The sequence below is a fragment of the Bos taurus genome, chromosome 4, assembly GCF_002263795.3.
Source record: "Bos taurus isolate L1 Dominette 01449 registration number 42190680 breed Hereford chromosome 4, ARS-UCD2.0, whole genome shotgun sequence".
NCBI lineage: Eukaryota > Metazoa > Chordata > Mammalia > Artiodactyla > Bovidae > Bos > Bos taurus.
Window position 1 is genome coordinate 102,951,645 of NC_037331.1, and position 26,873 is coordinate 102,978,517.

General features: G+C 50.5%; 1 protein-coding gene across 2 annotated transcripts; it reads right to left on the bottom strand.

Moving 5' to 3' along the window:
• KLRG2 (killer cell lectin like receptor G2) lies at positions 1-26,873 on the bottom strand. Of its 2 annotated transcripts, XM_010804597.4 has the most exons (5): positions 25,784-26,866; positions 20,562-20,663; positions 19,609-19,754; positions 11,140-11,243; positions 1-10,657 (listed from the first exon to the last, which is right to left on the bottom strand). In XM_010804597.4, the coding sequence occupies exons 1-5, from the start codon at positions 26,577-26,579 to the stop codon at positions 10,537-10,539; spliced, it is 1,269 nt and encodes a 422-aa protein (XP_010802899.2). In that variant the 5' UTR covers positions 26,580-26,866; the 3' UTR covers positions 1-10,536. The 2 variants fall into 2 exon arrangements, with proteins under 2 accessions (XP_010802899.2, XP_024846942.1); XM_024991174.2 differs by lacking the exon at positions 1-10,657 and having other exon boundaries at positions 11,140-16,102; positions 25,784-26,873.

Here is a 26,873-nt window from a genome sequence, read left to right on the forward strand (position 1 = left end):
GAAGAAAGTTCTTGTCTGTTTTTCCCATCCAAAAAGAAGCTGTTAACATCCATTATTCATTATACCTCAATTACTGGTATTCAGATTTTCCCCGGTATAAATAAGGCAATACAAAGTTGTTCTGTTTTTTCTTTAGCCGTTGTAATTTGAAAATGAAAATAAGGTCTCACCTTCAGCAGAGGTAGGGAAGGCAGGAGAGGGCTGAGAACAGAGGTTTGGTGGCAGAGGCTGACTTGGAGGGCCAGGCAGGGGACTGCCAGTGGAGTGAGTAGTGCTGGGGCCACAGGTGAGCAGGACTGTTCTGAACTTCAAGGTGGGCCTTCATGTTTTCCAGGTATCAGCAGAGACCAGGATGTCAGAGGTTTGGGGTCTATAAATACACCAAGGGTCAAACCAAACCGACAGCATAACAGGGTTCAGGCTGCAAGTAAGGCATTCAGACTCGCAGAACTGGGCTATTGGTCGAGGATTCAGCCAAGGGAAGCCTTGTAGGAAGCGCCCACACCTGAATCTGCTGATACTGCTCTGGGAGAAGCTGCTAGGGTCACTCCTGTACCTGGGTACTGCTGACTGCTTGTAACAGAAGACCCAGCTCCAGCAGCCTTATACAAGGAGATCACTCAAAACTCAGCTGCTTGAGTTCCATGTGACAGCTCCATTCTCAGGGTAGCACCAGATAACCCAGATGAACTGTTCCCAAACCAGCTTCATCTTGCCTGACACACGGAACCAAAACGCTGACATGCCAAGGTTTAAGGCAAAAGAGGGTTTCTTGGCAAGTCAGCTGAGTGAGGAGATGGGAGAACAGATCTTAAACTGGCCACCCCAAAGGTGTCAGAGTATTGATTGGATGATGAGTTATGAAGCAGGGCAGCATGCCTTGCCTTGGAAGAATTGACATTGTTAAAATACCCATTCTACACAAAGCATTCTGCAGGTTCAGTGTTCTGTCAAATTACCCATGACGTTTCTCACAGAACTAGAACAGTCCTAAAATTCATATGGAACCATAAAAGATCAAGACAGATGGAGTAGAAGGTTGGTGTGAAGGTTTGGTTTTTGTTTGGTTGCTTGGGGTTTTTTGGGGTTTTTTGGCTGCACTGGATGACTCTTGGGGTCTTAACTCAGCGACCAGGGACCAGACCCAGGCCCCCTGCAGTGGTAGCGTGGAGTCTTAACCACTGGACCGCCAGGGAATTCCCTGTAAGCTTTTATGAACAAAGCCCTATTGTATAGCACAGAGAACTGCATTCAGTACCCTATGATAAACCATAATGGAAAAGTATTAAATGTGTATGTATAACCAGATCACTTTGCTATACAGCAGTAATTAACACAACATTGTAAATCAGCAGTACTTCAATAAAAAGAATCGGAGGTGTGGGGTGCACGGGGAAAGGTGATTGGAAAACGTGCAGGGGTCATTCTGCGCTAGTGGAACTCAGCTACAGGCCTCTGCAGGTTGGAAAGGTCACCAGGCAGGTGTCTGAGCGTGCTCCGCTGGAGGTGGGTTGGGGGGTGGTCCTCGCCAGCCTTAACCAGTTCACTTGCACCAGGTGCGGTTGAGACTCCCAAGTGCCTGGGAAGGAGCCCAGCCAGCCATCTTAGTGTTCAGGCTCCTGGCCTCTTGGGAAACATACAGATGTTAACCGTGAGCAGTGAGGCAGGTAAAGCAGATTTGACTAATCCTCATGCACCATTTCAGCCCACTGCATCTTTGGATCATTCTTCAATCTTTTATTTAAGTGTTAAAAATTTAGTTTTTTGACTGTACCACATGGCTATGGGAGCTTAGTTCCCTGAATAAGGATCAAACTCGATTCTCCTACAGTGGATACGCATTTCCTTAACCACTCATCCATTGAGAAAGTCCCTTGTTCCTCAGTCTTGAGGAAGGAATGGCAGTGCCCACTCTGAATACTTTTTGCTGGTAAGGGGTGTGTAGACCTAACAAGGACTTAGTAATGAAGCTGTTAGCACTCATTTGAAAATACTCTTACTCCTGATTTCAGGTTAACATTTTGACCCCAATAAGCAAACGGCACCTATGTGCCAGCTGTCACAACATTTATAGGCCAAAGTTGGTCATCAAAAAGATGTACCTTGGTGGGGAGGGGAGGGTAAAGCACACAGAATGTAAGTGCGAGACATATTGATAAACTTCACACATCAAGTCAGGGGTCAGTGGCTTACTTTGACCTAAAGTGCCTCAGTTGTTAACCAGTTTAGCTGAAACACTTAGATGCTAAATATGGAAGGGACATGGGCAGGGAAGATTAAGTATGATTGCTACAATATTCTGACCAAGTGGACTCTTAAAGGGGAAGGACACCCAGGGTTATTTGAGGACACAAGGAGAGGACCAAGTTCCAGCTTCCGGGGGACTGGAAATTGGGTTGATTAGTCCAACCCGACCTTAACATCTGAGGGCTCTTTTCCTAAGTGTCTGTGAAGGTAGAGGTGGTGGAAAATTGCTGACCAGCATAACTAAGGGGTCAGCATGATCAAATATATAAAAAGGTTTGGAGTAACATGTCCAACAGCTAGAGAGAGTCCCTGCTTTTGCCAGAGTCTGAGAAATCCTAATCATTGTTCTTCCAAGCCCGGGAGGTCAAAAGAACAGTCATTCTGGTAACCTAACAAGTTACTAAAGTAACTTACCTTCTGAAGAATTTTAACCAAAGCCAGCACTGCAGCAGTCTTGTTCAGCTTAGTTTCTTTCTCACAGCTTCTTTCTGGAAAGCAACTTAAGATCTGCTAGGGACTCCCTTGCCCATTCAGAGAAGTCAGTGTCAGGGCTATGGAACCAGACAAGGTTTGGATGACCTTGGGCAAGGTTTGTTTCCCTTCTGCAGCAGGGTCTCTTTTTCCCATTGTGTTCATCAGAAGGTCTAGTCCAGCAAGGATGGCACTGGTCTTCTAGATGTTTACCCTTCTAAGATTTCAGGGCAGAGGTTCATTATCTCCTCCTCTAAGAGTTTCCTGGGGAACTTATGCCTGCCAATACAGGGGACACCGGATCAATTCCTGGTCTGGGAATATTCACGTGCCACAGAGCACATAGCTGCTTCGGGGAGGCACTAGTCCAGGCACCAGTTAGATCCTTGGCACTTTCACTGACAAGGGCCCTGGTTCAATCCCAGGTTGGGGAATAAAGATCCCACAAGCTATGTGACTTAAAATCGTAGCTGCGTCACATGAATCTTCCCCATCTGACGGTCTAGAGACTGGAGACCAGGCTTTTCAACATTTCTCCAGACACCTTAGTTATGAACGTAGTCTCAAAGCTAGATATTTGAAACAGAGTAAGTGGCCCCCATATTGATCAGAAAGTCCAAAAATTGATTTATTACTGTCCTAGTCCTGTGAGGTTCTATATGCTGGAAATTGATGGACTTGGCAGGACTTAGGGGAGCCCTTGGGTTCCTTGGTCTCTATCATTCTCAGCTATCTCAGCCATCTGATGTGCCACTTGTCTTACTTTCTTCTTCCAGAGTCTTCCTTAGAATGGCACAATCTTTTCTGGGGTCCCTCCTGTTTGAAATATGCACAGTGGTGGTGGGGGGTGTCTTTTTTTTTTTCGGTTGTGCTATGTGGCATAGAGGATCTTAGTTCTCTGACCAAGAATCAAGCCCACACCCCCTGCAGTAGAAGTGTGGAGTCTTAACCACTGGATCGCCAGGGAAGTCCCAGAGGTCTCACTATTGATTGCCCCATTCACATAGAAGCCTGGGGCCTCCTACCTTTTGCCAAGTGCCTTGTAGGGTCTTCACCCTGGTCCAGCTCTTCCCTCTGTGAAGACAGAGTGGCCTGTTTCATTCTCTTGTTCTCTTCTGAGCCTGCCCTGCCATTAGAAACTGCAGGCAATCTCAACAGGTTAAGACATAGTCATTCCAAGAGCACCTTCCATTTTTTGTGTATGGTAGAAGGTGGGGGCGGGGGTGGGGGGGCGCACTCTGACCAATAAGTTTTATTAACCACCTTTAAGTTCTGGGGCCTCAGGGTCTGTATCTGTATAATGCCTCTTAGCTTTGAAGACCCTTGCTAGAAATTCTGAAAGACCCTCATTTGGGTTCTGTTTATCTCTTGTACTTTTAAAACTTCTTCATTTGCGCATCCCTCTTTGAATCAGTCTCAACTTTTGGCCTATCCCCAGCATTCACATCCCACTTATCATCTGCTGTTGACATAGCCATGCTCACAGCCTCCCACACCGGCTTGTCAGGGCTACATAACTGCCTCCTCACGAGTTTTATCCAGCACCATTCTGCGATCTTCTGAAATGAGAAGGGTATTGAATGAAATTCTGAACATCTGCCCAGGTCGGATTTGGAGTTTAAAAAAAAAAAAATTTTTTTTTTTTTCTTTGACGAAAAAAGAATTCTTCCATTCTCTCTGCTTCATCTCTATAAGTTGGCATATTGTTCTTCCAATTAAATCTGAAGTTGAAAGGGAGACTGGACCCAGATCATCCCCATCAGCTGCCCGGTCTCAGCATTCACATCCCCAGTGGGGACTTGCCTGTTGGACGCTGCCCCACCTGAGTTTGCATAGCTCCCTGGCCCAGTCAAGTGACAGGTATGAGAAGGGCGAGATCACTCCTGTGGGCCCCTCAGAGACCGGAGGGCCCCAAGCCTGAGGCTGTGCTCAGGGGAAAGAGCAGCAGCCGCCTTGGGTAGGGTGAACAGCAATCCCCCTTTCCGTTAGGATTAAGCAAAACAGGTTTCTCTGCCTTCCCTTCCTGTTGGACCATGACCTGACGTCTTTGCACAGGCTTATTCTGATTCAGTCACTGTACCTAAGGTACTTCATCCCATTTTTCTTCCCATTTACAAAGTAAATCCAGTTGCAGAGGGATATTGTAAATGCAGGATCCATTTACAGGCCATTTTGCTCAGGAATCTACAGGATATTGTGGTCATGCTCTGTTACCAAAAATTACCATCACTTTCTTTTCCATGGATTCATACCTGAAAGTCTCCCAATTTTGGAAAATGCAGCCTAGAGGGCTGCAAGGGGGAACTGAGTACTTCCCGTTTTGAAGGGGCTTTGCTTCCAGGTGGTCTCAGTAATGAAGTCTTTCTAAGGGTCCTTGCTGCCATTACCAAGCTCAATCCCCAAGTGTCAATTCTTTTATTATTTACTTATTTTTGGCTGGGCTGGGTCTTCATTGCTGCACACACGGGTTTTCTCTAGTTGCAGAGAGCGGGAGCTACTGTATGTTGTGGTTCACGGGCTTCTCATTGCGGTGACTTCTCCAGTTGCGGAGTGCAGGCTGTGGGGTGCTCAGGCTTAATTGCTCCATGGCATGTAGGATCCTCCCAGGCCAGGGCTCAAACCTGTGTCCCCTGCATTGGCAGGCAGATTCTTTACCACTGAGCCATCAGGGAAGTCCCCCCAACAGGCAATTATGAACAACTGAAACAATAAGATGAAGATGGACAGAGACAAGACCCAAACAAGATCAGCAACCAAAAACCCTTGGCCTCCAACGCAGGTAGAGGGTACCTCAGCAGCTGTGACTTTTGTATTGTCTGCCAGAATCCTTCCAGGTAGATGGGCCCCCAGCCCATGACCTGGTCAGGGTTATCGGATGGTTTAAGCACTGCTGGATTTCTTTGATGCGGTTACTCACCCAGAAGACATCTTCCAAACTAGCTTCTGTGAAATGAAATGTCGGTGGCACCTGGCAGGGGAGATTCGGGGGAGGTCCTGGAACAAACGGACCAGGCAGCTGCTTGGACCCATCCGCGGGCTCTCAGTTCCAACCAAGGGCCAACAAGCATAAAGTCCACCTGGACTTCCCCTCCTACCAGGCTCCACAGATGTGTTACCAACTCAATGTGTTACCAACTCAGCTTTGTCCTACCACATTGCACAGAGAGCCAAACACTGAGATGCCGAGTTTGGGGACAAAGAATGGGTATATTCCAGCCAAAAGAGGAGATGGGATAAGAGATCTCAGATCTCGAGTCTGCCTCCCAGAAAGGGAGGGGCTCAGTGTATATACAGGATGACGAAGAGGCAGAGCTGATGAGGGATGGGGAGAGGAGACAGGAAAGAGGTGCAGGAATCTTCCTGTGCACAGGTGCAATGAAGCTACAAGGAGGTTGTGGGAGCGGGCACCCACTCATGCTGGGGGAGGTGGAGGGTGGGTGGTTCCATCCAGCCTTAACCGGCTTAGCTGAGGCTCCAAGGTCCCGGAAAATAACCCAGGCACTGTTCAGGCTACCTGCTGCTGGAGAGAACACCCAAGTGTCCTTGATTAGTGGAGACAGGTGAAATGGATTTGATCAATCATCACGTACCGTTTCAAAACCATTGCTCCTGTGTCTGTAAAGAGCAAGGCCATCTTTGCTTAGGTCTATGGCTCAATTGAGTCAAGTTCCCATTTGGAAACCAAGCAAAGTGGACAGAGTTAGTGACATCCCTAATTGACTTCGGTCTGGACTCCTGAACCAAACACTGGCCAGAGGGCTGGGACCACACGACGAACGTTAGGCTTAGATGTATCAGGTGCCTCCCAGGTTATCGCTGCTCACCTCCACCTGCAAACTGGCATCACTGCCAGACCACACGGCTGCTCCATGGTGGCGGTAGGAGGTTGGAGCTTATAGGGAGAAGCCCAGTATCCCCAATGATTCCTTTGCCTGAACACACACCCGTACCATACAACCCAGTAACCCTACTCCTAGATATTCAAGAAAATTGACAGCTTCCTTCCACACACAGACTTACATTTGAATGTCCATAGCATTGTATTCATAATGGCCGTAAACTGGAGACAACCAACTAGAGAGATGATAAACAGATTCTGACTTATCCCTACAAAGAAAGGAACTCCTATCAGTAAAGGTGGCAACCTGAACATGTCCTTAAAAGCTCGTGCTGTTGCTAAAGAAGCACACAGTACATAATGTACAGTTCATGTGAAATCCCAGAACAAGCAGTTTGCCTGGGGCTGGAGGTCAGGAGAAAGAGCACTGACCACAAACGGACAGGAGGGAACTTCCTGGAACTACTCCATGTCTTGACTGGCAGTGGTTTGGGTGCCTACAGTCTTCAGAAGGTACCCTCTTGATTTTTCATCTTTGGCCATACCATGAAGCCTGTGGGATCTTAGTTCCTTGACTGGGGATCGAGCCCATGCTCCCTGCAGTGGATTCTTAACCACTGGACCACCCAGGGTTGTCCCAAAAGGTACTCTTGAGATGAGGTTATTTTCTTCTTTGCAAAAATACGCTTTTCCTGGTGACAGTATGGACTCTTAGACAGTGTGTCTCACCAGGAAAGCTGGTTAAAAACCTGACTTGGGGGTCGGTACCTACCCCCTGCCCATCTCAGGATGAGTTGTGTGTGCTGCACTCTGGTGACTTCCACAAGCGAGGTGGCCTCTGAGCTCTACCGCAGAGGCCGCTGTGACCTGCTAGGCCAGCCTGTGTCAGAGGCTGTTCTCCAAAGCTCCGAGAAACGTGGGTGCCGGTGGCAGCGTTACTAGTGTGGTTTTCAAACAATAGCAGTTGGCAGTGCCTGGTGGGAGAAGAGCCTAGAAAAACTACTCAAGAGGAATTCCATGCAGACCAACCTGCTGTGTAACTTTTCCAGCTTCCATTTAGTAGAAAGGGAAACACACGCTCTGAAGGTGAGGTGAGGCTGAAAGTTGTGAAAACGTATCTTGATGTAAGAGATAATTACAGGTTGTAAGAAAAGGCATTCCAGTCACAGGAACCCTTTCTAAAACGAGTAGTTCTCAAGCCAGGCTGCACATCAGTCTCTTTAGGACCTTTAAAGCATTTCACTTTCTCTTTTTATCGAAGTAGTACACAAATACAGGTTTTTTAATTAATTATTTTATTTCTTGGCTGCATGGTACAGCAGGAGGGATCTTAGTTCTCTAACCAGAGATCGAACCTGACCCCTCGAAGGGGAAGCTGGGAGTCTTAACTCCTAGACTTACAGGGAAGTCCCAAACACAGTATTTTTTTTTTTTGAACTGAATATGGTTTTAATAGTACTAAAGGATGTATATTTTAAAAAAAGAACAAACATCAGTCCCCTTGTAATCTCACTCCTGTTCCTTAGACATTTAAGCTTTTTAACCTTAAGTGTACAGCTTGATGAATTTTTACACGTGTATCCACCTAACCTCACCCAGATCAAGATCCAGACCATTCCAGCATCCTCAAATACTCACTGGCACCTCTGTCCAGTTAATACTGCCTTGCCTCAAGACAAGTACTGTCACCATCAAATAGTTTTAAGGTGACCATCTGAAATGATTTTTGCCATTTCATCTAGTGAAGTGAAAGTCACTCAGTCCTCTCTGACTGTGACCCCATGGACTGTATAGTCCATGGAATTCTCCAGGCCAGAATACTGGAGTGGGTAGCCTTTCCCTTCTCCAGGGGATTTTCCCAACCCCAGGACTGAACCCAGGTCCCGCATTGCAGGCAGATTCTTTACCAGCTGAGCCACCAGGGAAGCCCATTTCTTCTAGTACTTTCTCCATAATTCTAAATAATAAGTGTACACTGCTATTCCTTGGTTTGCCAACTTTGGACAGTAACTAGGAGCTTCCTACTTTGGTAGATCAAACTTCACTCGTTTACTCACCTTCCTTACCCACTGACGGAGAAGGCAATGGCACCCCATTCCAGTACTCTTGCCTGGAAAATCCCATGGATGGAGGAGCCTGGTGGGCTGCAGTCCATGGGGTCACGACTGAGCGACTTCACTTTCACTTTTCACTTTCACGCAATGGAGAAGGAAATGGCAACCGACTCCAGTGTTCTTGCCTGGAGAATCCCAGGGATGGCAGAGCCGGGTGGGCTGCCGTCTACGGGGTCGCACAGAGTCAGACACGACTGAAGCGACTTAGCAGCAGCAGCAGCAACTTACCCACTGAAGCTGAGAAACTCTCAGGTTTCTACACCGCAGCACCACACCACCCACCCTGGGCACCTGGGTCCTTTAAACACCACAGGTGATCCTAAGTGGCACTGAGCCCAGAGGGCCCCAAGCCGGTGGTGACCCAGAAACTGACATGAAACCAGCCTGACAACGCCAGAATGTTTGCCAAGAAGGGCTCTGATGATAGTTAAACTAGGACACGTCATCAAGCTCTGGACTAATTTGTAGTTGGAAGGAAGTCATGAGAAACACCAGCGTGTTTCTAAGATTTTTACTGATCATCATGTGTGTTCTCATGGCTCTCCACCCCTTTCTCCCAGGCAGCCACACACTCTGTACAGTTAAACTCGACCAGTAGAGCTTTCCCTGAGGAGTGCGGGCACCGGGCCTGCCTTAGAGGAAGGCTGGTTTGCACCTGATTGGCACCATAAGCAGGGCAGGCAGTCTCTTTCCTTTGGAGGAGCCTCTCCAGCCTGGAAGGGCCTCCCAGGTGGTGCTCGTGGTATAGAATCTGCCTACCAAGGCAGGAGGTGCAAGAGACGTGGGTTCAACCTCTGGGTCGGGAAGATCCCCCTGGAGGAGGAAATGGCACCCCTCACCCCAGTGTTCTTGCCTGGAGAATCCCATGGACAGAGGAGCCTGGTGGGCTATAGTCCATGGGGCCTCAGAGAGCCGGACACAACTGAATGAGCCTGTGTGCATGCGCGTGCACACACTCTCCCTTCCCCCCACTTTGCTGCCATGCCCTTCAACCCGAAGACCCTCACTGAACCTCAACTGGGGAGCATCTCCAGGCTGTGTCCCCACAACTGTGAGAGGCAGGGCTGCCTCGCGCCTCCCCACATTTCTGATTGCTTTTTCTCACTCAGACCCCAAGCTTTGCAGCAGCTTCATCAACCAAGAGGGGGTGCTCCCTTGGTTCCCCTTGCCTGGATGGCTCTGTCCTCGCCACATCCTCAGCCTCTGGCATCAGCTGGGCGGACGCCCCACCAGCAACCCACCGATGCTGGTCTGCACAAAGAACCTTACTCTCTGCCTGCTCCCAGAGCAGGGATGGGACCTGCTTCCTCTCTCCTCCGAGGCGGCCCTTTCTCCTGCCCCGTCCTCCACATGCTGTGGGTGTGTGGGTGCGTCTGACCACCTGGAAAGGGTCCTTATAACGACGTCATTGCTGCCAAATCCCAGGCATGAAATAGGAGCCTCCCTCTGTGGGCTCAAGAACCCAGGCTGGGATCACCTGTGAGTCCTCTCTGTTCCTCTCGGAAAGGGCATGCACCTGTGAGGCAGCAGGTATGTGAGAATGGGGAATGGCCAGTTTAACGAGGGAGAAACAGGCTTAGAATGCTTTAAAAACACACACACACACACAAGGTCACAGCAAATGCACTTCAGCAGCTGGAGATCCAGTGGGGGGCTCAGCTTCGGGGCCACAGTGGCTCTCCTCTCCCGTGGACCCCATCTTCCTGTCCCAGAACATGCTCCCTGGTTTGCTGAGGCAGGACTGTTAAGCACCAAGCGGGGAGACCTGGGCACCCCGGTCCAGGGAGGAGGCTGCCCCAGCTCTCAACCTGGCCTCCCCGGGGAGCCACAATCCCCCAGCAGACTCAGGGCTGGCAGAAACCTAAGTCACTTGGTGCCCTTGGCACAGACCCAGGGTCTGGGGGAGGCACAGTCCGAAGCCACCAGCTTGCCTCCCTCCAGGCACCCGCACTCGAGATCTGGCTGGTCCTGGTCTTCCTCTGGGAGCCTGGGGAAGGGTGAGAGGACAGAGAGGCCTTCAGGAGGACGGGCCCTCCTGGCCTGTGCGGCCGCTGCCTGTGTACTGCTGGGATCGCCGCCTGGAGCCCGGGGTCGGGGAAAGCCCTGGGGCAGGAGCCAGGAGGCCGCACCCCCTCCCCCTCGCCCCAGGTGTCAGCTGGGTGGCCCTGGGCAAACCACCAAACCTCTCTGAGAGGCACACCCCTTATCCAGAGAAGAGGGTGACAGTCCTTCTTGGGCAAATGCGTGGGGGACCCAAACAAGGGATGGCATGATGGGGACCAAGTGAAACTGAAATACCCATCCTAGGAGGGGGATGGAGAAGGGGAGGGGGGTGGGAGAGGACTCAACTTGGGGACAGGTGAAGGGGAAGGCTTCAGGGTCCTTCTGGTGCTGCTGTGATGTCACACTGGTCACACAGGGGGGCCAGAACTAGCAAACGGGACAGAGGGGCCAGCCACGGTCACTCACAGCTGGGGTGGCAGGGGGGTCCCGTCGATCCAGTGCCAGCCCTGGGGGCCTCGTCGGGCTCCCACCCAGGAGTACCTGGTGACCGGGTGTCTGCTCAGGAAATCCTGAGGGAGGAAAGCAGTGGGTCATTCTTCTCACGTCACTGGGACGGCTCACCTGGGCTTCCATCCCCGTCCGATCCCCCCACCCCGGCTTCCACAAGTTCCCAGCTCCCCAAGCCAGAGACGTGACTCATTTCTCCCCAAACGCCAGGAAGTGGGAAGCTGTCTTGGATGCTTGCTGGTTGACAGGCACTGTGCTCAGGGCTGGGGACCAGAAATGGGGCGATCCCCTCTCAGCCTTCAAGGGGGTAACGGATGTGATCCTCCATCCCCACAAGCAATGCATGATGGGTACTGAGCAGACAGAGAAACGAGGAAGCTCTGAGAAGATGGTGAAAGGCGTGGGGAAAGCTGGGAGCCTACGGAGAAATCCAGGTGACAGACAGCAAGCAGCCTCACTGGGCGGGAGGCTGCAGAGGTGGTCAGGGAACAGATGGTCACCACCACAGTTGCCAGCAAGAATAATAAACTACATTACATCCACTGGGGAAGTATTGTTAAGACCACTAAAGGGGACTTCCCTGGGGTGAAGTGGGTAAGAACCTTCCAATGCGGGGGGACAAGGGTTCAATCCCTGGTTGGGGAACTAAGATCTCACATGCCAAGGAGCAACTAAGTCTTGAGAACCGCAACTACAGAGCCCTCACACTCCAGAGCTTGTGTTCCGCAATGAAGACCCAGTGCAGCCAAAATCAATAATAGTAATAATAAAAGATGTTTTAAAGAAAGACCATTAAAAATAAGGGTGAGTATGAAATCCATGGGGCAACATGGGGAAAAGTTATAGTATGTGAGGGGTTAGAGTCCATGAAAAAGCTGAATTTAAGTTGTGGCCTGATTATAAGAATGGAAAAAAATGTGTACACCCCTGGACACAGACACATGAGGAACAACAAAACCAAAACAAGGATGTGCAGGGAGCTGTTGGAGATGCTTTTTTCTTTTAAATACTTGTCCTCAATGCTATGTTTTTAGCAATGAATTAAAGCAAAAAAAACCCGTGTTTAAAAATGTTGACGGGGGGAGAGTGGGAAAGAGGCTCAAGAGGGAGGGGATATATGTATATTTATGGCTGACTCACGTTGTAGTATGGCAGAAACCAACACAACATTGTAAAGCAATAATCCTCCAATTTAAAAAAAATCTTCAACTCGAAAAAAGATGTTTCCATATCCTAAGCCCTGGTGTAGGGAACTGGAAGGTGGAAGGGCGGGGCAGCTGTCCATACCAGCCCAGTCTTTCCAGAACATAAGCTGTGCTATGTCACAAGAGCGGTATCATGGTTCCTATTGCTCAGATGGGTAATTCCACTTTAGGGAAGAAATCCAAGAACAGAAAGAGAAAATGAATGTTCTCAAAATTTCCTGCTGCTATTTATAAAGATAAAATGGAAACCACCCAAATGCTCAGCAGTCAGGAAATAACTAGGCAAATTATGGGATATCAACATGATGGAAAATTACAGTGCTCTTAAAGATGACAGGCACACCAAAGACACAGTTAGGCAAGAAAAATGTAAATTTGAAATCATGCCAAGTGGAAAAAAGCAAACCATGCCAGCAAGCCCATGGCGCTCACACATGGCAGCACGCACATTAGTGATGACAGGAAGTGGCCTGGCATACGTCTGACATAGACTTAGTTCCTCTCTACCAGTGTTCAGGATGACAGAGACAAAAGTTCTATGTTTGACCCTGGGGATTAGGAAGCAAGCACGGGGACTTCCCTGGAGGACCTATGGTTAAGACTCGCACTTTCACTGCAGAGGGTGCAGGTTCAAGCCCTGGTAGGGGAACTAAGATCCAACAGGCTGTGCAGTGTAGCCCCAAAAAATAAAACCCACAGAAAGGAAGCACAGAATGATGCCTGCCCCCTTGATGACACTATTTGTCCTTCGGGTCTCAGTTTAAAGGTGACTAGGGACACTGCACGGAACCCCTCCCCTGGATCACTACAACCTTCATAGTTTGGAGCGTGGTATGAGACACTGACCTTGTCAGTTTTCTGTATCAGTGAACTTGGTGAGGACTGGGGGCCTGCCCTATTGATCACTGACCGTGAGAGCCCAGCACACAGCAGACCAGCCCAACAAAATGCACCCCCCAACCCACATGTCCCTGCCAATAACCAGCAAAGGCCACAGGTAACATGCGAGCTGTGAGGCCAGCCCTGCACCCAGAGCTGTTGGTGCAGACCCATCCCCACCACCCCTTTCAGGAACATCAGCTGGGAGAAGAACCTAAAAGAACTTCCAGACTGAGGGGTGACAGCCTTACCCCTTTTGAAACCCCAAAGACCAGAAGACCAGACTGCACAAGGCACACAGCCATTCCTGGGAATTTTATTTGCTCTCTGGCTGGACTCCACAGGCTGGGGCCCAGGGGCAGGGCTGGAGGGAGCTTTGGAGGGGATGAGAAGGAACCTGGGCTGGCTTTGAGTCAGAGGGCAGGCCAGCCCTGAGCATCTTGCAACTGTGGCTGCAGCAGACGGGCCTTCTGCTGCCCAGCCCCGGCCTCCTGGGAACAGTCACTGCCTAATCACCAGATCTTAGAGCTTCTTCCAGTGCTGAGAAGGAAGCTATCACTGCAGAGCAGCGCTATGGGGCCTGGCCACCCCTTACTCAAATTCTGGTTCTGTGACTTGCAAGTTACGTGACCTTAGGCAAGTTCCCTGACTTTTCAGAGCTTCAGCATTATCCTCTGTAAAGTGGGGGATGAGTGCAATTGTGTGGTAGTTTGAGCATTCTTTGGCATTGCCTTTCTTTGGGATTGGAATGAAAACTGACCTTTTCCAGTCCTGTGGCCACTGCTGAGTTTTCCAAATTGGCTGCCATATTGAGTGCAGCACTTTCATAGCATTATCTTTCAGGATTTGAAATAGCTCAACTGGAATTCCATCACTTCCACTAGCTTTGTTCATAGTGATGCTTTCTAAGGCCCACTTGACTTCACATTCCAGGATGTCTGGCTCTAGGTCAGTGATCACACCATCGTGATTGTCTGGGTCGTGAAGATCTTTTTTGTACAGTTCTTCTGTGTATTCTTGCCATCTCTTCTTAATATCTTCTGCTTCTGTTAGGTCCATACCATTTCTGTCCTTTATCGAGCCCATCTTTGCATGAAATGTTCCCTTGGTATCTCTAATTTTCTTGAAGAGATCTCTAGTCTTTCCCATTCTGTTGTTTTCCTCTATTTCTTTGCATTGACTGCTGAAGGTTTTCTTATCTCTTCTTGCTATTCTTTGGAACTCTGCATTGAGATGCTTATATCTTTCCTTTTCTCCTTTGCTTTTCACTTCTCTTCTGAAATTTCACAGCTATTTGTGAGGCCTCCCCAGACAGCCATTTTGCTTTTTTGCGTTTCTTTTCCATGGGGATGGTCTTGATCCCTGTCTCCTGTACAATGTCACGAACCTCATTCCATAGTTCATCAGGCACTCTATCAGATCTAGTCCCTTAAATCTATTTCTCACTTCCACTGTATAATCATAAGGGATTTGATTTAGGTCATACCTGAATGGTCTAGTGGTTTTCCCTACTTTCTTCAATTTCAGTCTGAATTTGGCAATAAGGAGTTCATGGTCTGAGCCACAGTCAGCTCCTGGTCTTGTTTTTGCTGACTGTATAGAGCTTCTCCATCTTTGGCTGCAAAGAATATAATCAATCTGATTTTGGTGTTGACCATCTGGTGATGTCCATGTATAGAGTCTTCTCTTGTGTTGTTGGAAGAGGGTGTTTGTTATGACCAGTGCATTTTCTTGGCAAAACTCTATTAGTCTTTGCCCTGCCTCATTCCATATTCCAAGGCCAAATTTGCCAAGCCAGGCTTCAGCAATATGTGAACCGTGAACTTCCTGATGTTCAAGCTGGTTTTAGAAAAGGCAGAGGAACCAGAGATCAAATTGCCAACATCTGCTGGATCATGGAAAAAGCAAGAGAGTTCCAGAAAAACATGTATTTCTGCTTTATTGACTATGCCAAAGCCTTTGACTGTGTGGATCACAATAAACTGTGGGAAATTCTGAAAGAGGTGGGAATACCAGACCACCTGATCTGCCTCTTGAGAAATTTGTATGCAGGTCAGGAAACAACAGTTAGAACTGGACATGGAACAACAGACTGGTTCCAAATAGGAAAAGGAGTATGTCAAGGCTGTATATTGTCACCCTGCTTATTTAACTTATATGCAGAGTACATCATGAGAAACGCTGGACTGGAAAAAGCACAAGATGGAATTAAGATTGCCGGGAGAAATATCAATAACCTCAGATATGCAGGTAACACTACCCTTATGGCAGAAAGTGAAGAGGAACTAAAAAACCGCTTGATGAAAGTGAAAGTGGAGAGTGAAAAAGTTGGCTTAAAGTTCAACATTCAGAAAACGAAGATCATGGCATCCGGTCCCAGCACTTCATGGGAAATAGATGGAGAAACAGTGGAAACAGTGTCAGACTTTATTTTTCTGGGCTCCAAAATCACTGCAGATGGTGACTGCAGCCATGAAATTAAAAGACACTTACTCCTTGGAAGGAAAGTCATGACCAACCTAGATAGCATACTCAAAAGCAGAGACATTACTTTGCCAACAAAGGTCCGTCTAGTCAAGGCTATGGTTTTTCCTGTGGTCATGTATGGATGTGAGAGTTGGACTGTGAAGAAGGCCAAGCGCTAAAGAATTGATGCTTTTGAACTGTGGTGTTGGAGAAGACTCTTGAGAGTCCCTTGGACTGCAAGGAGATCCAACCAGTCCATTCTGAAGGAGATCAGCCCTGGGTTTTCTTTGGAAGGCATGATGCTAAAGCTGTAACTCCAGTACTTTGACCACCTCATGCGAAGAGTTGACTCATTGGAAAAGACTCTGATGCTGGGAAAGATTGAAGGCAGGAGAAGGGGATGACAGAGGATTAGATGGCTGCATGGCATCACTGACTCGATGGACGTGAGTCTGAGTGAACTCCGGGAGTTGGTGATGGTCAGGGAGGCCTGGCGTGCTGCGATTCATGGGGTCACAAAGAGTCAGACACGACTGAGCGACTGAACTGAACTGAACTGAAGTGGGGGAGATGTTTGCAATGAGGCCTGAGATCATGTCCACAAAGCCAAGGGCGTGTAGTATACACTCATTAAATGAGGAGTCTCCAGTCTGCTGGGTGGAGTGTAAAGCTTCGTGTCTCATTCCAACATACAAGACCTCATCTGATGTTTGCCAAGGTGATCCTGCCCTTCTCTGTCAGCCCTAGGCCATCAGGCTCTCTCCCTGGGCCTTCCCCACCCAGCTCCACCCATTCCATTCCTTGCAGCTCAGACTCCACTAACCTGTTCCTATTGTTAGCGAAAACTGTGACGTGGGAAAAGCACTGTTTAGAGATAAAAGTTTAAGAGAAGGCAATGGCAACCCACTCCAGTACTCTTGCCTAGAAAATCCCATGGACGGAGAAGCCTGGTAGGCTGAAGTCCATGGGGTCACAAAGAGTTGGACACAACTGAGTGACTTCATTCTCACTTCACTTTCATGCATTGGAGAAGGAAATGGCAACCCACTCCAGTGTTCTTGCCTGGAGAATCCCAGGGACAGTGAAGCCTGGTGGGCTGTATCTAAGGGGTCACACAGAGTTGGACACGACTGAAACGACTTAGCAGCAGCAACAGCAGAGATAAAAGTAAATTCTAGAAATTTGGGGGGCTTCCCTGGTGGCTCAGATGATAAAGAATCAGCCTGCCATTCAGGAGACCTGGGTTCGGTTCCTGGGTCGGGAAGATCCCCTGGAGGAGGGCATGGCAACCCACTCTAGTATTGTTGCCTGGAGAATCCCCATGGACAGAGGAGCCTGGCAGGCTACAGTTCATGGGGTCGCAAAGAGTCGGACATGACTGAGCAATGAAGTACAGAAACTTAAGAGTAATTTACAGCTCAAAGGAAAGCTCTGTAAGGGCGGCGCTGACACTGGGCCTCCAGTGTCTCTAGCCGGTATGTCTCCTGGAGACCAGTTTTGCTACCAATGTGGGGGTGGGGGATGTGATCCTGATATTACCTGAAAACTTATGCTCTACATCTTAAAATTAAGGTAAACTACTTACCATGCTTTCATACATTTCTTCTTTAAAAACTGTGGTAAAATATACATATAAAATTTACCATTTTTAAGTGTGTGGCTCAGAGGCTTTAGGTTCACTCACTGCTGTATGACCATCACCGCCCCCCTTCATCTCCAGAACTTTTTCATCTTCCGCAACTGAAACCTTGCACCCATGAAGCAACTCTGATTTCCCCCTCCCCTGGCAACCACCATTCTACTTTTTGCCTTCAAACATTTCTGTGTTAATATTTAAATGTTTTAATGTTTAAATGTTTTAAGCTGAATCCTATGATATCTATTTGTGTTTTCATCTTTCTGCACTCAAGATGTGGCTTACAGTCAATGTGTACATTTCAAGAATCTTCTTCCTTCCCCATTCAGGAAACTAAGATCATGGCATCCAGTCCCATCACTTCATGGCAAATAGATGGGGAAACAGTGGCTGACTTTATTTTTCTGGGCTCCAAAATCACTGCAGATGGTAATTGCAGCCATGAAATTAAAAGACGCTTACTCCTTGGAAGGAAAGTTATGACCAACCTAGACAGTGTATTACAAAGCAGAGACATTACTTTGTCAACAAAGGTCCATCTAGTCAAGGGTATGGTTTTTCCAGTGGTCATGTATGGATGTGAGAGTTAGACTATAAAGAAAGCTGAGCACAGAAGAATTGATGCTTTTGAACTGTGGTGTTGGAGAAGACTCTTGCGAGTCCCTTGGACTGCAAGGAGATCCAACCAGTCCATCCTAAAGGAGATCAGTCCTGGGTGTTCATTGGAAGGACTGATGTTGAAGCTGAAACTCCAATAATTTGGCCACCTGATGCAAAGAGCTGAATCATTGGGAAAGACCCTGATGCTGGGAAAGATTGAGGGAAGGAGGAGAAGGGGATGACAGAGGATGAGATGGTTGGATGGCATCACTGACTCAATGGACATGGGTTTGGGTGGACTCCAGGAGTTGGTGATGGACAGAGAGGCCTGGCATACTGCGGTTCATGGGGTCGCAAAGAGTTGGACATGACTGAGCAACTGAACTGAACTGAACTGAATTTCCTCACCCCTGGGAAACCCAGCTGATCTTAAAGCAGTGGCTAGTGAATCTAATGATTGATGGCACATGTGTGCAAGCTAAGTTGCCTCAGTTGTGTCTCTTTGAAACCTGTGGACTGTAGCCTGCCAGGCTCCCCTGTCCATGGGATTCTCCAGGCAAGAATACTGGAGTGGGTTGCCATGCCCTCCTCCAGGGGATCTTCCTGACCCAGGGATCGAACCTGTGAATCTTGTGTCTCCTGCATTGGCAGGCAGGTTCTTTACCACTAGTGCCACCTGGGAAGCACTGAAACTTTCTCCTTTCCTCTTAAACTCTTGAGGAAGAGGAGCTGTGTGTATCATTGGGCTGTGTGTGCTACTGGCACTTTGGCGTGTCCCATGAGTCTGTGCCTCCCAACTCGTGAGCCCAGCCTTTGCCAACCAGCCCAGCCCCTCTGCCAGCCGCCGGCCTGTCCTCAGCTGCTCTTTCCCACCTCTGCCTCGGTGCCTCCTGCAGCTTCTGGCCCTCATCCAGAACTCGGGACAATTCTACAACTCCACAACCATGATATTCAGGATTTTAACTGCTTGAGACCCAAGTCTTCACTTTGGTCTTTTTGCAAAGGGCATTTTGGAAGTTCCTTTTTGAAAAAAGCTTATTGAAACTTTGTGATATATTTTCTGATTATATATACTTGTGTCACAAATGATTGATCCTATGTGCTAAGTTTTAAAAGAATTTAAGATCCATTTGCAATTGGGATAGTTCAGCCCATCTCCCCTCTTGGAGGACCCCAGTCACCGGGAGGCCATTTGTTCAGGTGATATCCAAAGTCATTGTAGACCAAACCTGTCTGATGTGAGGCCAGAGAGCAGGGACCTTTTGCTTCACCAGTTTTCTGATGACACTTGCTGTGCTGAGTGGGTCTCAGGAGATGGGCTGCTAAGTCCTTGCCCAGTTCACCCTCCACCCTCCATCAGCTCCAGGCATTCTCTAGGGACCCAGCAAGTTCTCACTGGCCTTCACTTTGCAGACCCAGCCGGGCTGGGTCTGGCAGGAACCATTATATTCTGATCTCTTGGGCTACCATTCCTCTACCATTTCCCCCTACTTCTAGAGCACACTATTTGTGGAACACCTAGAACATTCCAAAAAGCTGGAAAGAAGAAAAATCATCACTTGTGGCTCCAGTGATAACCATTAGTATACTTCCTTTCAGTACTTTTCATGCCCCTCCCCTGCCCACCTACCCACTTCTCACCTGGGTGTGTCTCAGCAGGGGTAGGGTAGCCTGGTGGGCTGAGCAGAAAGCCTGGCTGGTCTCCCAGGCCTCGGCTTCGGCAGCGAGGTAGTAGCACTGCCCCTCGGACCACATCCAGCCCTGGGGGCATGGTCGGCATCTGATCCCTGCAGCACAGAGGGAGACCGGAGGTGAGCACAGGGTAAACTGTACAGAGCTCAGGGTTGGTATGGATGTTCAAATATCAGGGGGCAGGTGCGGAGACATGGAGCTGGCGAGCCTGGAAGGGGAGAGGGAAACGAGCGGGGGGCGGGGCGAGCACGGGGGGGTGGGGCGAGCACGGGGAGGCGGGGCGAGCACGGGGGGGGGGGGGGGCCGCGGGGGCGAGCACGGGGGGGGGGGCCCGCGGGGGCGAGCACGGGGGGGCGGGGCGAGCACGGGGGGGGCGGGGGCGAGCACGGGGGGGCGGGGCGAGCACGGGGCGGGGCGGGGCGAGCACCGGTTGGGGCAGGAGCGGGGGCGGCGGGGCGGGGCAGGTCCCGGGAAGGCTTAAGCACAAGCTTCATCCATCATCCATCAGGAAGGGGCTCTAATCCCTTACCTTTGCTCACTGAGCCCCCTATCTTTGTGCATCTGCCCAGGGGGGTGTCTTTTTCCTTTTTTTTTTTTTTCCCTCAAAAGATTTTTTGGATTTGGCCCATTTTTACAAGTCTTTATTGTATTTGTTACAATATTACTTCTGTTTCATGTTTGGGGTTTTTGGTCGCGGTGGGAGCTTAGCCACCCAACCAGGGACTGAACCTGTACTCCCTGCGTTGGAAGGCTAAGTCCTAACCACTGGATTGCTAGGGATGTCTTTTACTAATTTCACAAAGAAGCTGGAAGGACTAGACACCCTGCTGGTGGAGCAGGGGAGGAAAGGGAGGAAAGGGGATGGGGAGGAGAGGGGTGAGGGTGGGGAAGAAGTTCCACACCTGTTTTCGAGGCCAAGGCCACAACAGCCACCGCCAACACCGCCAGGAGCACGGCCATGACTGCCAGGGCCCAGCGCAGGGACCTCATGTACATGGGCAGCCCTGGGAGGAGGGGAGGGGACAACCAGGAGACACAGGTTAGGGTGTCATCACAATTCAGGACCATGCTGAATCCTACAAGAGCATCACACCCACCTCAGCACCCACCCCCTTGGCCCATAACACCATTCAATTTAGGTCCAAACTTCATATTTGGGAGAAAACTGCTAGAAGATATTCCACGTCTTAAATAACTAGGAGACACGAGATTCTTTTCAAGTGAGAGAGTTAAGTGGCTAACAGCCATTAACGGAATACCTGATGTGCACTAGAGGCAAGGCACCAACAACACAGAGGAGCGGGCAAGGTCCCTGCGCTCAGGTTGCTAATGGGACAGGCAAAGATGCCAGGAGATAAAATTCCACAGGAGAGAGGGCCCAGGGCTAGATTCAAAGTTCAACAGACCCTCCAATTCAAGTTCAAATCCTGACTCCAAGGGCCCCTCAAGTGTTCTTGGTGTTTTCCCATTTTAATGTTGGACTCACACCTGCCTCTGCTCTCTCGCTCCAGGTCACTGGAGACCACTGATGAAGCATCAGGCAAAGAGTGCTTTGCAGGCTGCAGAGCACTAGACAAATGTGAGCAGTCAGCCGCTCAGGGACCAGGGGACCAGATGGCTGGAATGAGGCTGTGGAGGGGAAAGGAAGACAGGGGACACTCCAGGAGGGAGGAAGGACTCAGAGATAGAACGTGTTCAGAGGTCACATCCTACCCTGTAGACAGACTAACTGGGGAGACCAGAGGGGAACACTTGGAGAATAAAACATAGTCAGTGCTTGCTCACAGACATCGATAGTTATAAGCAGCTTTCCACCCAGAAAGACATGCGCATCTGAAGTCACTGAGCACTCAGGATGGGACCTCGGCCACAACTCCGGTGTGAAATCATTCAGAGCAAAAACATCTTGCTGCAGGGGGCCCTGGACCTACCCAGATCTTGGGGATGTGGGTCAGGAATGTCACATAATCGGTGTGAGGGTCTTAAGAAATCAGTCATATTTCCCAGAGTCTAGAACAGCAGAAGTAAGTCTGTGGCAAATATTTCATTATTTTGAAAAGACCAATTCCATTAAAAAAAAAAAAGAAGCTACGTACATTGTATATACCCACCATCTGATTCCCTTTTTGTATCTGGTATTGACATCTCTGATGTCTCACCCTGTACTGCTATTCATCACGGCTCATCCATTGTCATTCTCTATATTTTGACTACCTTTCCCAACCCACAACTGAAACACTACCTGCTTCCTCCTGTAGCCAAATCCCACAGCTGGGGTAGAGCCAGTTTGGGGGGACTCACAGTTTATTCACCTGGGGCAGCTGAGGGGCATCATAAAAACTAAAATACACACTTCCAAATACAAAGCTTGCCAGAGGACTCAGAGGGCTCCTGCCACTGAGAGACCTGCAGGTCAGTCTACTTTGGCCGGTGGCCTCTGTCCCTCTGGCTGAGCTCAAGCATGCTGGACACCACTCTCTCGGCTCCACTTCCTCCAGACACTGAGAACATTCTTCCTCTGAATGTCCCCCACCTCCCCCCGCCATGCCATTGCAGACTGCCAGGCCCTTTTGTTTTCTCCAGAGTAAGGACTGCCAGAGGGCAGGGGCAGGGCTTTGTTTCCTCCTATCCTCTACCCCTGACGTGCTGAGCACAATGCCACCAGCACCAGCGGGTTAGACAACCACTGAGATCCAGCTGCGGCTCTCCTGCCCCGACAGGGCTGGGGAGGAAGCGTTCCTGGCACGTGCTCACACTCTGAAGTTAGTGCCATTCATTGAGTATTGATTCACAGAGCACTGCCAGGTGTCAGAGATTTGGTGAAATGTAGGCTGTCACCAGCCATGCCCCGCAGGGCTCGGGAACCCTGAGGATACTCACAAGAGGGATGCTAAGCTGGGCAGCACAAGAGCCCGTGGAGCACAGAATAGAGACACCTACCAGCCTTGGGACCAGATGAGGTGACTCTAAACCAGCACCTAAGGGGGCATATTCTCCATCTGAAGATCCAGCTGTCCCCCCAGTTTTAGGCTGTCTGCAAAAAGTGACTTCTGGTCTGCATGCTGCCATAGAGAACATTCCCTGAGTCTGTGTTTTTTTTTTTTTTTTTAATATTTATTAATTTGACTGTTCCAGGTCTTAGTTGCAGCATGTGGGATCCCAGGGATTGAACCCAGGCTCCCTGCATTGGGAGCTCGGAGTCTTAGCCACTGGACCACCAGGCAAGTCCCTCCCTGAGTCTTCGATTTTTCAGTTTACATGGGGCCAGCGCCTCTGGGACATTTGCCCCCCAAAGCAGTGAAGAGACAAAGCAGTGATGTCCCCTAACTCTCTCCACAGTGGCTTCCACCCTCTCAGGTTCATAAGGAGGGGACATGAAACAGCGGGGTGGCAGCATTACTGTGCTGGGGGTCTGGGCAAGTCCCCCAGCCTGTACCCTCGAGTGCCCTCTTGTTAAGGTCACTAGCTTGATCCCTCGTGGTAAAGGCCATAGCAGGCAGAAACCACACGCAGAGTTCCTCATCCAGGCAGCCTCCCTCAGACCAAGCCTCAGCCAGGTGCTGGGGACCTTACAGTTCTTTGATCCCACACTTCCCAGAGAGCAAGCCCAAAGCACCAGTGTGTGTGTGCACCCTGCAGTATTTTATGTTAGCTGTCTTCCCCCTATACCCTCAAAATTCGTCCCCACGCCCCCAGGTTCCTTGCCTCATGCCCAGAGCTCTGTTCCCACGTGGCAGCACTCCCTGAGTCTGCCTCTCCCCAGGACACTGCTGACCACATCTTCCTCAAACTTTCTCCTTTTGCGGCTTCTTTGTATCCTGATTCTCTCCCTACCACCTATACTTTTCTTTCCCAGTCTGTGACCGGCTCCTCTTCCTTTTGTTTTTTGGTGATGCATGGCATGCAGGATCTTAGTTCCCAGGTCAGGGATCGAACCTGAGACCCCTGTAGTCGGGCTTGGAGTCTTAACCACTGGACTCCCAGGGACGTCTGACTCTTCTTCCTTTAAATGACATCACTACCTGGAACTCCCAAATGCACCTGCTTATTTCTTCCCCACCTCTTTCCCCATTCTCCACTCTGGAAGGATAACCCAATGAATCCATCACTCCGCTACTCAGATCAGCAACTTGGGGGGTATCCCCACTCCTCCTGTTCGCGCATCTTCATGGGCACAGTGGCCTCGCTCACTAATCCTACCTCTTGAGCCCTCCCTCCCACCCCTGCCACAGATCAGGCCTTCATCATCTCTGGTTGAACAACTGCTATCACCTCCTAAGGTCTGTCTTCCTTCAACCTCATGCCTGTCCCAACCTTCCTCCACAGTGCTGTCAGAGCTCACTTTTTAGTCATTTCCTTGTTACCCCACCCTTCAGATGGTAAAGAATCTGCCTGCAACACAGAAGACCCTGGTTCAATCCCTGGGTCGGGAAGATCCCATGGAGAAGGGAATGGCAACCCACTCCAGGATTCTTGCCTGGAAAATTCCATGGACAGAGGAGCCTGGAAGGCTACAGTCCATCGGGTCATAAAGAGTCGGACATGACTGAGCAACTTATATTATTAATCTCATAAAAAGCTATAGACTCATTATGGTAGACAGAATAACGTCCCCTTAAAGATGCTGGTAAAGAATCCACCTGCCAATGCAGAAGATGCAGCTTTGACCCCTGGGTCGGGAAGATCCTCTGGAGGAGGAATGGCAACCCACTCCAGTATTCTTGCCTGGAAAATTCCATGGACAGAGGCGTCTGGCGGGCTGCAGTTCATGGGGTGACAACAAGTCAGACACAGTTGAGCACACACAGCACAGCAGCAAAGACGTCCACATCTTAACCCCTGGGACCTGGGAATATGTTAGGTTACAGGTACATGGGGATTACGGTTTCCTATCTGCTGACCTTGAGATGGATTTCTGGGTGGGTCCAATGTAATCACAAGGGTCCTTATAAATGGAAGAGGGGGACAGAAGGACAGGAGAGTCAAAGATGGCAGTGGGAGGCTTCAAGCAGACATTGGTTCTGAATATACAGAGGTCTGTATATACAGAGGTCTGAATATACAGACCATGAGCTAAGGAACTCGATCACCCTTAGAAACCAGAAAAGGCAAGGAAACAACCATCTCCTGAAGCCCCCAGAATGGATCACGGGGGTTGATAACTGGACTTTAGACCCCTGAGCCTACATCAGATTTCAGACTTACAGAACTGCAAGATAATAAATTAGTGCCATTTTAAGCCTCTAAGTTTGTGCCAGTTTGTTACAGCAGCTCCAGAAATCGACTACACTTCTCATGCACAAAGTGTGCTCCCACCCAACTCTGCACAAGTTCCTGAGTGATCAGAGTCGTTGAACTCTACCATGTCCAAGAACAACCTCCCCACCTCTGGCATAGAGCCCCTCGGGATTTGCAGCCTGTCCAGCTGAACCGTCCTTCCTCTCGGCTGGCCAAGCTTTTTAGCAATGTGTCTGTCTAGCTCCACAGGGTCCCTGTTCCCGTTGGCTTTCTACCTAGGAGGAGGCTACCACCCGCAACTCCTTAAGCTTTCAAGACTTAGCTGAAGGAAGCTTTCCCATGCCCTCAAGTTCACCAACCACTCCCTTCTGCTTCTGTGTCCAGGATTTTTATATTTAGGATCTTTCTTCTTCCCTGCAAATCCCCACGCCGCGGGGCACGCCCCAACCCCACCCCGCCCCGTCTGGCCTGTTGTCCCCCCGCAGTAGCTGCTGAATGGATGAGTGTTAGGGGCCAGGTGATCCCTGATATATGGGAGGGAAAGAGGAACCCTGGGCCTAGAGAGGTCGGCCAGCCAGAGCCAGGAGTAGGCTGTTCTACCCGGTCGCCACCACCGTCACGTGATCCTGAAAGCCTTCCTCGCGCCTGGAATCCGTCCACCCCTACTTCTCAAAGATGCTGCGCACACTAAGATGGAACGCTTAAGTTCTTAGAGGGTCAGGGAGGGAGAATAGTGGCTTTATTTTTTTACTACCAACAATTTGAATGATAATTACGTAGACCTTAAAGTTATTGGCTCTAAGCCAGAGGGACCGGGTTGGGGTTCCTCCGCCCCAGTGGCTCAACCCCTACCGGGCAGCGCTGCTCCCAGCGCCCGCGCGCTTACCTACGCGCTTTATGATCCGGGACATCTTCTTGTCTCCGTCCAGCTCGGCGTGGGGCAGGAGCACGGAGTCCTCCCGGCAGCGGCAGCGGCACATAGGGGAGCCCGAGGACTCTGCGCGCCCCTCCGCGGGACTGGCGCAGCCCTCGACGTCGAGGCCGCGCTCAGTCCCGGCGGCGGCCGGCGGCGTGCCGCGGCCCCACGTGCCTCCCGGGGACGGGGTCCGCCGCAGGAGGGTGTGCGCGGGGGAGGCGTGGCGGGAGAAGCCCGGGGACTCGGGCACTGGGACGGTGAGGAAGCGCGTGGAGGGCGCCGGCGAGGGCGCGCGGCTGCCGCCGGCCGTGCCCACAGACTTCACGCGCACGTCTACCTGCAGTTCCACCGGGGTCCAGGCGCCCGGAGCTGGCTCACCCGGCGCTGCCTTGGGTATCAGCTCGGTCTCCGGCGTCTCGCCGTCCCGGGGCTGCTCGGCCGCGGCGGGGTCCGGAGACGGCGGCTCCGGGCCGGTCGACGCCTGGCGGCGGAAGGCGCCATAGCCCAGGCTGGGTGGCAGCAATCGCAGGGGCGCGGGGCGAGGCGAAGGCAGCATTTTCCCGCCCGACAGGTCCTGGCCCGCGCCCGCCGCCTCTTTGGCGGGGGCCAGACTCAAACTGTTCTCAGGACTCTCAGGGCGTCTTTCCTCCGCGGGATGCTGCGGCTGCTCCAGCTCCGGGACCTGGTTTCCCAAGGAATCCATTTCGAACTCGGCTCCGGCTCCGTCTTCCTTCGACGCCCCCCACGCCGCCCGGGCACCCTCCATCCTGTGCGCAGAGGAGCGTAGAGATGCCGAACGGGACGCACCTGGGCCCAGGTAGAGGGTTAACTTCTCCTCCCGGGTTGGGATTGGTCCAGAGGAGTCGCGTAAGTTGTTAAGCCACACCCCTCCCTGTCTCCACACCCACTTCCTCCTCCCAAACCAGGGCCCGGCTGGGATGGGCTACGGCCCGGGTTCTGTTGGCCACGCCCTTCAGACTCCCTTCTGAGGTTTTACTCAGAAAGACAGAGCTGGGAACAGACTCATCCCAGAGCTCAGACTCTTCTCTCTTTCTTGTCC